Source organism: Triticum aestivum, chromosome 7D (genome assembly GCF_018294505.1).
Source record: "Triticum aestivum cultivar Chinese Spring chromosome 7D, IWGSC CS RefSeq v2.1, whole genome shotgun sequence".
Taxonomy (NCBI): Eukaryota; Viridiplantae; Streptophyta; class Magnoliopsida; order Poales; family Poaceae; genus Triticum; species Triticum aestivum.
In genome coordinates this window covers 508,607,435-508,619,341 of record NC_057814.1, presented here as the reverse complement: position 1 = coordinate 508,619,341, position 11,907 = coordinate 508,607,435, and the positions used below count along the sequence as shown (strand labels likewise).

The 11,907-nt window shown below is 47.4% G+C and overlaps 2 protein-coding genes across 2 annotated transcripts; both read right to left on the bottom strand.

Moving 5' to 3' along the window:
- Nucleotides 1–520: 520 nt before the first annotated feature.
- LOC123164001 (cinnamoyl-CoA reductase 1) lies at nt 521–3,694 on the bottom strand. The gene is made up of 6 exons (XM_044581414.1): nt 3,513–3,694; nt 2,080–2,249; nt 1,809–1,994; nt 1,341–1,503; nt 1,012–1,204; nt 521–903 (listed from the first exon to the last, which is right to left on the bottom strand). The coding sequence occupies exons 1-6, from the start codon at nt 3,652–3,654 to the stop codon at nt 771–773; spliced, it is 987 nt and encodes a 328-aa protein (XP_044437349.1). The 5' UTR covers nt 3,655–3,694; the 3' UTR covers nt 521–770.
- Nucleotides 3,695–5,502: 1,808 nt separating this feature from the next.
- LOC123169554 (cinnamoyl-CoA reductase 1) lies at nt 5,503–8,452 on the bottom strand. Its single transcript, XM_044587421.1, has 6 exons — nt 8,153–8,452; nt 7,822–7,988; nt 6,714–6,899; nt 6,395–6,557; nt 5,951–6,140; nt 5,503–5,759 (listed from the first exon to the last, which is right to left on the bottom strand). The coding sequence occupies exons 1-6, from the start codon at nt 8,280–8,282 to the stop codon at nt 5,627–5,629; spliced, it is 969 nt and encodes a 322-aa protein (XP_044443356.1). The 5' UTR covers nt 8,283–8,452; the 3' UTR covers nt 5,503–5,626.
- Between the last annotated feature and the right edge of the window lie 3,455 nt (nt 8,453–11,907).

Genomic DNA, 11,907 nt, shown 5'->3' with positions numbered 1-11,907 from the left:
CGACGTACAATATATTTTATTCAAAGAAGTTTATTAAATCAAAAGAAGTTCAAGTATTGTTTTTAAAAAATCTTGCATTTTAAAATATGTTGCTAATAAAAAACATGAATTTCAAAAAATGTATGCAGATATATTTATTTTTGTGGATTTCAAACAATGTTTGCGCATTTGAAAAAGGTTCAAAAATTTTAAATGTTCATAGGGTTAAAAATACTAGTGAATTATGTTCATAAATTTGAAAATATTTGTGAATTCCAAAATAACTTGATATTTTTTTAAATGTCATGCCTTTTAATAAATATTCATGAGTTAACATGTGAAAAAATAAAATGAAAGAATAAAAAGAGAAGGGAAAAGAAAAATAAAAGCAGGAAAAAAATCAAAATAGCATTATTAAAACCGGTGAAAAACATAAAAAAGAAAGTTTAACAAAAAAATCAGGCAATACCTTCTCAAAACCGCCTTGCCCAGCGACACACACCCTTTCGGGATAGACCTATAGCGTCCCCACAACTCTCGATGCACCAAGCGGCGAGCTTATAGTATCTTAATAGAAGAATCTCAATTTTTGAGTAATACAAGAACGTTTTTCCCGCAAAAAAGAAACACCCTGCAATTTTCAGGGTACAGTTTGATCATGGCACAAATCAGCTAACCAGCTGCCCATGAATTGAAACTAGCAACATCTGGTTACGCTTCACACTCACTCCTTTTGCACACACACACCACGGCCAAATTCAGTTTGTTTGACAGTCCATGCATGGCCAAGCTCAGTTTAGGATTCCTGCAGCCATGTAGGACTCAACGCTGTCCTTGAGCGTCTCCTCCAACGTCCTGAACCTCCACCCCAGCCTCCGCAGCTTCTCAGAGCTGAACGCCTTCTGATCTCCCGCTTGAACGTACCTGCCAAAACCATCGTCACCGCCGTCAAAATCACGAGCTTACTGTCAGTTTGCACACAATCACTGCACATACGTGGCGTAGGCGAGCGGATTAAGTGTGGCGTCTTACTTCTTTGGGTAGTTCAGGTTCGGGTACATGCTCCTGACGATGGAAACCATTTCAGACACCTTCATGGCGTGCGCGCTGCAGATGTAGCGGCCGGCCGCCTCCGGGCTCTCGTACGCCAGCACAAGGGCGTCGGCGACGTCCCTGACGTCCACCATGTTCCTCACCTTGTCCTCCATGGCGTCCGCGTCGTCGCCTGCATGCGTAGATCAAGATCAAATCAGCCGTATGTTGGCAAGAGCTGCATCTGTATTTGCATATCTGAATCTGAATGCGAAAAGCATATCTGAATCTGAATGCGAAAAGATCAAGGGGCGCAAAATGGAGCTTACATTTCAAGTGCTTGATGAGGAACAAGCTGCTGGCGTTCACCGTCGGCTGCAGCGGAGGGCCGAACACCAGCGAGGGACACACGGTCACCACGCTTAGCCCGGTCTTCTCTGCGTAGGAGAGTGCCTCGCGCTCGGCTAGTGTCTTGGACAGGCAGTACCAGTTCTGACATAAGCCATCATGTCAGTTTAGTAGTACTAGTAAGTAGAAACCGGATGAAAACAACTTTTTGAAACAAACTGATGCAAGTTTTCTCATGAAAATCAGTTTGAAAAATGTAGAATTGCATGCTCTAGCTAATGCAACCAAAAGACGGATCTGATGGAAGAAATTAGACAATACATTTATACGTCAACATAAAACAACTGGAGCTGATGCTTACATCGCTCTCCTTTGCATTTTGGAAAATCAGCTTAATTTACTCCTGAGTGGTCAGAGCGAGAGAGAGAGAGAATAGACCGGGTCGTCACCTCAGTTGTTCTGCAGTACTCCTCATCGGACCAGCAGTGTTCGTCCAGGGCGGGGCCCTCTGGGAGCTTGGGGTTGATGAAGACCGCGCCGACCGACGACACCACGACGACGCGGCGGACGCCGGCCTCGCGGCAGGCCCTGAGCACGTTCAGCGTGCCGGCCACCGCCGGGGCAAGCAGCTCCACCTGCGCCGTGCAGCCGATTAATCACCATCGCACACGCAGTTTCCTGAACGTGTAAGCGCAGCCACAGCAGCTAGCTCTTGTGTACCTCGGGGTTCGCAGATTTAGCGGCGGGGACGGGGCTGGCGACGTGGAAGACGCCGACGCAGCCGGACACGGCGTACGCCACGCTCGAGTAGTCCAGCACGTCGGCCTTGAACAGCCTCAGCCGCTCGCCGGCGCCGTCCAGCGCCCTCAGGTGATCATTCTTGGGGTCGCCTGCAGACGGGGAACTTCGCATCTTAATAAGGCGCAGCAAAGCTTTCGCCTGAGTATTTAACAAAAAAAACTACCACATTTCACGCAACCTTACCTACAAACTACCACTTAACAAATTTGTGCCGAAAACTATCATTTTTTAACTAATCTTTAACTAAAAACTACCATTTCTGAAAAGTGGCTGATTCGGCTAGTTTAAACTCGATTATGACAGGGTTGTCCCACACGTCAGGACTAAAAAAGTCAGCACCGTCAAGTTTGACCGTCAACTCGTATAAGGCCCGCATGTCATTTCTATCTCCTTCCTCTAAGATTCCCATGGAGGAAGAACAGGGATAGTCCGCATCGCCGACGGCGAATGACGGCAAGAGGGACGGCGGAGATCAACCTCTTCTCCCCCATCGCTCGCCGCTTAGCCTCTCCCACTCCCCCTGCTCCCTCCCCTCCCCAACAAATCCCTCTCGCGCGCGCCGCAGCCGCCGGCACGCACGCACGCGAGCATCACGGCGGCGGCGGTAGTAGCGGAGCCGCCCGCGTTCGCCATCGGGGCCACGCCGGCCGCGAAGATGGGCCCGGAGCTGGCGCCGCCGGAGCCGAGCCGCGGCGCGCTCGGCGTCGCGGAGGACAGTGGCGTGGCCGAGGCGGCGCCGGAGCGACGGGCGTCGCGGTTCCGGCGGGTCTGCGTCTACTGCGGCAGCGCCAAGGGGCGCAAGGCCAGCTACCAGGACGCCCCCGGGAGAGAGAGAGGGAGCTAGCCATGGCCCCCGTCGCGCCTGGACTCGACCTGGAGCTCAGCCATGGTCAACATAAGTACTAATTGGTCAGCCATAATCAGCCTGGGTCACTGTCAAACGGGCCCATGTGGTCAGTCTAAGTACTAATTGGTTTAGATTTAAGTCAGTGACTAAATTTTAAAAAAAAAGTTCAAAAAACTGAGAATATTTATTGAGATTGACATGTGGGCCCTACATGTCATAGCGGTCAACATAACAGTCAATCTAACGGAGTGGGCTATTGTGCCACATCAACGGTTACGAGTGGGCCCAACCTGTCAGAAAGGGGTTTAGACGAGCAAAATCAGCCACTTTTTAGATATGGTAGTTTTTAGTCAAAGATTAATTAAAAATGGTAGTTTTCGGTATAAATTTGTAAAGTGATAGCTGGTAGGCACAGTTGCGTGAAATATGATAATTTTTTGTTAAATACTCCTTTCACCTAGATCTGCGAGGGACAAGAGGATGGATCATCTCCAGAAAAGATTACTGGGATCACGGACGGTGCCATGCACCGCGTAGTCTCCTCTGGATAGGAGGCGCCGGACGAGCCACGAGGCGATGAAGCCTCCCGCGCCCGTCACGCACACGGCCGCCGGCGCCGCCGCTTTCCCCGCGCCGGCCGCCTCCATGTCTCTCCTCCTGTCTGTGCTACGACCCGAAACTGAAAGAGACCACCGGTAACTGAGGCAAATCCTCGATAATAAGTAGGAGTACTATATATCTCCAGTACGGTGAAGCGGGGCTGTCCCAATAACAGTTTCTGGATTATGATGAGGTGCCGCGGATCCCAAATTCCCAGTACACTCGCCCCCCAAATAAAATCCCGGAGTCAATTTATTTTAATTTTAGAGTTTACCAATTTTTAGTGTACTCTCAGGGCAACTCCCGCGTCGCCACATTGTCTTGACCAGACCGCCCAAACAGTTTTAGCCATCCACTGGCGATCAAAGAAATTGTTTGTATCACCCCTGGCGTTTAAAATCCCCTCTGACTGGCCCACTGATAGTTGATTCGGTTGTCCACATTTATTTTCTCTTCGTCCACCTCACCCCAGTCATAGTCCACAATCTAGATTTGATAAACACGGTTGGATGGTTGGGTTGTTCACGGACACGTCATTTGGTGATCCGCGTTGGAATTTCCCTCACCCGGCGTCTCCATCGTCTACGGTGAGGTGGGTGTGGCAGGGTCGTGCCCCACGGCGAGCTCGCGACAAGGAGTTGGGGGTGCCCAATCTCAATTCGGGACGCGACGCGGGAGTCGGCATAGCCACAATCAGGGTCGGGATGTGTGTGTGTGTGTGTGGGGGGGGGGGGGGGGAGGCGCGACCTTGGGACCTGACAGGGGAGGAGCTCAGCGGCAGCTCCATCGAGTTGAGAGTTGGCGAGGTGTGGCGGTTGCATCTACAACGGAGAACTACACAGGCCCAAAGTAGTCTCAACTTCCCACAACGAAATTGGCCAACTTTCAGTGCAACCCAGGGTGGTGCTAAACATTTTGAGAGTGTGGTGCTAAGGCGAACTGAGAGCTGATCCCAAGTGTCTTAGCTAGATCACCCTCTCACTACTATAGATTGGTATACTACTGACCCCTCATCACTGACTGGTCTCTGGCCACATGTCAGTGATAAGGGTCAACATTGACTGACACGAAATGTGCATCATTCATGACTATTTAAAATAAGTCATCATTGACCGGTCAATTGGCGGACAACTCAACGCTGATAGCGATTACAGGAGCATTGATGACTTGTCACCGGTCAGATATGATCCGATCATTCCACATTCGGAGGTCACTGATGACATGTCATCACTGACCGATCAATCTTTGTGACCGGTCACTTGATTCATATCACTTTACGAATTTTCATACCCATTCCATAACACGTAACACAAGCTAACCAACCACTTCCAAGTCCCTTGCCCCAACAGCCCCACCCATCGCCTCCCTTTGAGTCGATTTGCTGGGACAGGGGACAAAGGTGGTGGCGGCGCTGCAACAGCGCCTGGTGGGGGAGATGCGACAGTGTGTCCCCGTGCTGCAACCACAGGGTGGTCGGGAGCTACAATGGCGACCTCGGGCACGACAATGGTGACTTGTTGTGGCGTGCCGGCACGAGCAACCGAGGGCAAGCCTGGGTCACAAGGACGGCCGACGAGCGCATGTTGTGCCGCCGTGCGGGAAGCCAGCGAGTGCGGATGACGATGAGCGGTTGTGCTGGGTTCTATCCTCTTTCTTTTTTTTTTTTTTTTGCTTCTTTGTGAGACGAACGAATGATCGTACGGTTTAGAAGTGGCCTATCGTGTGGTAGTGCAGCGACCGGCCCAAATTTTTGGGCCGGCGCGCCGGCGCCTATCACTCGCCCAGGCAATATGTTCATGCTTTAACAGGTTCAGTAATCACACAATATATGCAGGCAGTCACTCATAGAAGCACCAGAACACCGCGCAAGACCTCAGGAATAAAAACACACATAATATTCCAATCTTTCTTTTATTTCACGTGATTCCCTTGATGATTGTGTCACCAGCTTATTTTGTTTCACTGCTTACATGAACCAGAAGGAGTTTGCAAGCATTATTACTTTCCCTAGTTGGATGCTCAGTTCAGGATGCCAGATGCTTTGTAGGATTCGACGCTGTCTCCGAGGGTCTTCTCTACAGGCCTGAAGGTCCACCCTAGCTTCTGAAGTTTCTCTGAACTCATAACGTTACCTTCTTCCACCTCCGTAAAGCTGCAAACCAATTCGGAGAGAAAGCAGGTTGCGTCCAAGTTAAGCATGGAGAGGTATTTGTCAAAAAAAAAAAGCAGGATACTTCCATATCATACGCATTTTAGGGTATAGTAAGTGCCTCTAGCTTGTGAGGATTGAAACAGTAGTAAGAATAAGATGAAACAAATTTGCCTGCTGAGGAAGGCGCTTACTTTTTGGGATAAGTGTACGTTGGATATAAGGTCTTCAGAATGCTTATGACATCAGAGACTTTTATTCGTACTGGACTGCAGATGTACCGTCCAGATGCCGCTGGATTTTCATATGCCAAAAGAAGAGCATCGGCAACATCACGAACATCCACTAGATTCCAGAATCTATTTTCTACAGTCTCATGTTCTCCTGCAAAAGAGAGGTATTTCAGTTTTACAGAAACGAAACTATATATAAGCCTAAACTAGTTTGATCTTTTGAACAACTTTGATTTTAAAAGTACAAAGGTCCATTGTGCGATGCTTGGCTCAGTTAGAAACAAGCAACAGAGGGCAGACATCATTGTCTGATGCCCAAGTTTACACAGAGCAATATTGACTCGTCTTTCATTCTTTCATACAAGTGCATGTAAAGCAAGCGAACCCGAAGATAAACACACCCACCTTTGAGATATTTCAGAAGAATTTTGCTGCTCGCATTCACTGTAGGCTGCATCAAGGGGCCAAGTACCAACGATGGTAAAATGGCTACAACATCCAGCCCAGTTTTTGCTGCATAAGCAAAAGCCTCACGCTCTGCGCGCGTTTTGGAAAGCAAATACCAGTCCTGCCAGAATGACAACACAGATAACTTATTTCAAATAGGCCATCCCAAGCAAGGAATTACAACAAGAGACCAGGAATGGTTTGTGCAGTTTGCTGAAGAGCATCATATTGTTAGCACGCCAAGTTTTACCAAATGCAAAGGCATTGACCTACTTACCTCACCCTTTCTGCAGAGATCCTCGTCTGACCAGCTGTCTTCAGTAAATACTTTGCCCTTAGGCCAGTTAGGATTATTGAACACAGCGGCACATGAAGACACTATGACAACTCGCTTAACTTTTGCCTCGTTGCAAGCCTTCAACACATTCAGTGTGCCTGTTACTGCAGGGGCTATAACTTGTTCCTACAAACAAGCAAGTAATAGATTGTTAGAATACCACTAGTTCCTAGAAATTAACCTTAAGTTTTTTTGCTGATGTCATGGTTTGCACAAATGATAGAGAGGAGAACCAGTGCATATGTCTAATTTCATAAACTATGTTTATAGGGGAACATGGATATCCTGAAAGGATGGTAAAAAATTGTAGATCTCACATGTTATAAACTGAATTCAGTATGTCTCCTGTGAAAAAGTTTTATTTTATCAACCAGGCTTTCCTTTCCATTAATTGCTTAACGGAAATAACAACGTATCCAGTCTTACATAACAGCAGACGAGATAGGAAAGAGAGAGCTAGTTGGGGATTAACAAACCCGCTACAAGATGAAATCAAACCACTTGCTACGAGGCAAAAACCTGATAACACCAAAAGTTATCACTACAGACAACCTGAACACACATCAAAAGAACTACAACCAGCAAGAAGTAACCACAACTTCATATTAGGAAAGGACTCAGCTGGTGAACTCCTATTAATAAGAAGTAGTCCTATATGACTCTCGGGTCGGTCCACCACCTCCTTCCACGTAGGCATAGTGTCGGTCCTATATGAATCTACTGTTGCTGGTATGTCGGCCTTTTTTTTAATTTTATGTCAATTTATTAGTGTTTGGCTGTGTGCATCTTAGTTATGCAGAGGCCGGTGTTGCTCATCATACTTTGCATCCACTTGATGCTACATTTTGAGTTAATAAAAATGCCCTTTATAAAAAAATTGAATAAGAAATGGTCATTTCTAGAAGAAAATCCTTGAGAATATAAATCAAGGTCTCAAGGTGAACTAAACTTCACATCTAACTTGGGACGTTCACCTGCATGTCTCCTCGTTTTACATCAAAACCCCGTAAAACTGAGATAGTGAAACACGTGCACTTGAGAAAATGACCTCAGGGTTGGTTGGTCTGCCAGAAGGGACAGGGCTAGCAACATGGAAGACGCCCTCACAGCCAGCGACCGCCGACGCAATGCTGCCGTAGTCCATCAGGTCGGCGCTGAGCAGCTGCAGCCTCTCCCCGGCACCTTCTAGCGCCTTGAGATGAGCATTCTTAGCATCTGCAGCATATGGGCACGCACAGAACAAACCACCACCATCACCAAAAACTGAAAAAACATCCTCCTGGGCGAGCATAGATCTTCGACGGCGCAGGCAAGATGAAAGGGAATTTTTGGGAGGTGGGAAGGACGGATCGAAGCGAGGAAGGAAGGCAGGCCCTTACCGGGATCGCGCACGGTGCCGCGGACGGTGAAGTGGGGCTTGGAGAGGAGGAGCTTGACGAGCCACGAGGCGACGAAGCCCCCTGCGCCGGTCACGCACACAACGCTCGTCGTCTGCGCCGCCGCCTCCATGCTCCCGTAGTCCCGTCTCTCTCTCACTCTCTCTCTCTCTCTCTTGCTCTACTACCGCCCACGCTGCGCGGCGATGACGGTGGTACTGTGTTTTGTAGTGTGCGTGAGCCGCGTGGAGGAGTTTGACGCATCACGCGCGGTGTGTCTCGCCACGCTTCGGGGAAACGATTCCCCCGACCGACCGGCCGCTCATACGGAGGGAGTACTATTTTTGGAAAGGCTTTGATATCATAAGGCTCATCCCATCACGTCGCTGTCTCCGTCTAATAAACAAGTAACGATGCGTTGTTACAGTGGACGAAAGCAACGGCGCACGAGCACACGCAGGGCAGGATTTACTACTAGAGTAAAAACCAAGGAGAAGAAAACATCTTGTAGCTGAATCTGCTGGCTGCTGGAGAAGAGGGGGCCACGATTCACTGCCAACGCGCTGACACACCTTCGTGTACCACTGCACCGGCACGGCAGCAGCAGGGTGTAGTGCAGTGTAGTGTCGCATGGGCAGGTCAGTGAGCGGTCCTTCCCTATCCATTCGGCACGCCTGCACTGACCCCGCCTGTTCATGTCTTCATTCGTCCTCTGAAAAGTGTGTACACCCACGCTGATATGGACTCGTTTTTCGCGCTCTCCCTCTCGTCTATCCGCCTTTGAGCCTACGTGGCGTGCTGTTCACCGAACACGTACCCCAGCCGAAAACTGCGACTATAGATCAAAGGTAGTATAGCTAGCCGCCGCCTCCTCTTTGTAAAAAAAGCTAGGGTTTCTGCCTCCCGCCGGCGCCGCCGCAGATTCGCTCCTCTCCGGTGGCCATAGGGCCATGGGGCGCGGTGGATCTCAACAAGGGCCGACGGGAGGGTTTCGTTTTTAGTTGTTTCTTTCAGTTTTGCTAGGGTTTGTGTCCTGCTCATGAAGACGAGACGGCGGCGGCTTTCTGAAGATGGAATAAAGGTCTCCCCGCCTACGCCCCGTTCCGGCGGTGTGTCTAGCACCGTTGGTGGGCGTGTGGAACTGTGTCTCCGGCGGATCTGTCTTTGGTGGATTTGCTCGGATCTCGTCGTTGTTCGTCTACGTTCGTGTGTCTTCGAGTTGGATCCTTCCGATCTATGTTACTCTTCGTCTGCGGTGGTTGTTGTTCTAATGCGCTGGTCCTACGGGGCCTTAGCACGACGACTTCCCGACTGTCTACTACAACAAGTTGTGCCCGACTCCGGCAATGGAGGGGCGATGATGGTGGCGCGCCTCCGGCTCGCTTCAGTGCTTGTAGTCGTCGCTAGGCGGTCTACGGATCTGGATGTAATTTTTTATTATTTCTGGTATTCGTTGTACTGCCATGATTAAAGATAAATAGATTGGAAATTTTCTTGAAAAAAAACACGTACCCCAACCTGGCATGGGTTTTTCTAGACGGTGAAAAAGGGCTGTGTAACCTTCCCAAAAAGAATCACTATATCTCTGTATAAATGTGAAAAACTTGCTCAAATGCCCCGTGAAACATGTTTTCCGGTTAACATTGCTACTGAGCACTCCCATAGGGCATGTATAATGATTGATAAGATAGTCTTATTTTAAGTCTTGCATGTAATTTAGAGAGTGGCAAAAAATGTCTACAATAGGTCATCTTTTAGCCTTATCTTTAATAACTAGTCATCCTTAAAAATATGATGAGACATATTATGCTAAGAGATCATCTCTTGTCTTCTCTTAAATAAGAGAAGACAAGCCTTTTCTTATGAGTTCTTTTTCCTCAACCCCATCACTTATCCTACGTGGCACTTCTAAGATAGCACCACTGTACATGCCCGTAGGAGCTGAAAAGGGCATCCAAAGACAGCCCCAACTTCTCCCCTAACTGTTACTACTTCCGTCATGGTTTATTTATTGGTATTCTTTATAATTTGTGCCAAATTTTTTATCAGAGATTTAACTAACAAAATGTTAATGCATGTCAACAAAAAATATATCGTTAGATTCGTATTTGAACATAGTTTTCAATATTATTTTTTTGCGACATGCATGAACATTTTGTTAGTTAGATTTATAGTCAAAATTTGACATAAAATACAATAAGGACCAATAAACCAGGATGGATGTACGGAAATCAAGCGGGAGAATGGGGATGTCCGAACTAGCAGTGGTGTAGATGCTCTTGGAGCCAACCCGTATCTCACCTCCTTTTCTTACTATATGACCCATTGCGCGCTCTTGGCGTAAAACCAACTGCAGTCAAGAAGCCAAGCAACCTATGAGCAATATATTTTATGAATGGTCCATGAAGGGCCGCAAAAAAAGGGCCTTTGGTACACTCTACATGACTATAAATAACCACAAATATAACTACGGTAAGAAGCAATGCATAACCACATTAGCAAATATACTCATAACCACATCAACATTTGTGTGCAATCAAAACAATAGCATAGACACATGCATAAGCACACAGTTGCAAGCCCGGTAGCCCGGTACGGATAACCTAACAAACAGAGATAACTACTCTTGGATCAAGCGCTTGTTCATGCTGGCCACACTTAGCCACGACCTCCGTGCCAGAAAGGTCAAACATGACCTAAAATTATCCTTAGCCAAGACCTTGAAGGTGAGAAAGTACATGATCTTCAATTGGTGATCCACTGCAAAGCCGGACCATCCTTGGTCAATGGTGGGTCTCCTTTTAAGCTGTCCGAGCTTCATCTTCCAGCTGCAATCGGTGATCGTGCTGAGAACGATTTCTAATGGGATGACACCTATGCGCAAAAGGGTCGGGATCGGAAGTAACTCCAGATCCCGTGCAAAAATCACCTTGGAAAAGTAGGTTGGCCCCGTGTCCTCGTGGAAATGCCCAAACATTCGCTGGCCTTCCCCAACACTTCTTGGAGGTGCTGACCTATACCCTTGGAGCAGTTGGCCAGAGTATTATTGCTAATGAAAAACTTGCTTGTAGACGATTGCAATGTCGAATGCCACATCACTCCAAGGTGCTCTAGATTTGTATTGCGCAGTATTGCGCCAACTCTGGTCAGCTGATCAATGAAGCAAAGTCTAGTATTTTCTTCGGTCTAAATACTATAGTGGAAATCAGACATAGTGTATATTCTAAACTGAATATTGAAGGAAATATGCCCTAGAGGCAATAATAAAGTTGTTATTTATATTTCCTTATATCATGATAAATGTTTATTATTCATGCTAAAATTGTATTAACCGGAAACTTAGTACATGTGTGAATACATATACAAAACAGAGTGTCCCTAGTATGCCTCTACTTGACTAGCTCGTTAATCAAAGATGGTTAAGTTTTCTGACCATAGACATGTGTTGTCATTTGATGAACGGGATCACATCATTAGAGAATAATGTGATGGACAAGATCCATCCGTTAGCTTAGCATTATGATCGTTTAGTTTTATTGCTATTGCTTTCTTCATGACTTATACATATTCCTCTCACTATGAGATTATGCAACTCCCGAATACCGTAGGAACACCTTGTGTGCTATCAAACGTCACAACGTAACTGGGTGATTATAAAGATGCTCTACAGGTGTCTCCAAAGGTTTTTGTTGGGTTGGCATAGATCAAGATTAGGATTTGTCACTTTGTGTATCAGAGAGGTATCTCTGGGCCCTCTC

What these genes read in the sequence shown, in the direction of transcription:
- LOC123164001 (XM_044581414.1), bottom strand. Translation starts at nt 3,654, where the DNA reads ATGGAGGCGGCCGGCGCGGGGAAAGCGGCGGCGCCGGCGGCCGTGTGC. An exon ending in CTAAATCTGCGAACCCCGAG is followed by an intron (nt 1,995 to 2,079) that starts GTACACAAGAGC and finishes TGCACGGCGCAG; the next exon opens with GTGGAGCTGCTTGCCCCGGC. An exon ending in AACCTGAACTACCCAAAGAA is followed by an intron (nt 904 to 1,011) that starts GTAAGACGCCAC and finishes TGGTTTTGGCAG; the next exon opens with GTACGTTCAAGCGGGAGATC.
- LOC123169554 (XM_044587421.1), bottom strand. Translation starts at nt 8,282, where the DNA reads ATGGAGGCGGCGGCGCAGACGACGAGCGTTGTGTGCGTGACCGGCGCA. An exon ending in CGGCACCGTGCGCGATCCCG is followed by an intron (nt 7,989 to 8,152) that starts GTAAGGGCCTGC and finishes CATATGCTGCAG; the next exon opens with ATGCTAAGAATGCTCATCTC. An exon ending in ATCTCTGCAGAAAGGGTGAG is followed by an intron (nt 6,558 to 6,713) that starts GTAAGTAGGTCA and finishes TCATTCTGGCAG; the next exon opens with GACTGGTATTTGCTTTCCAA.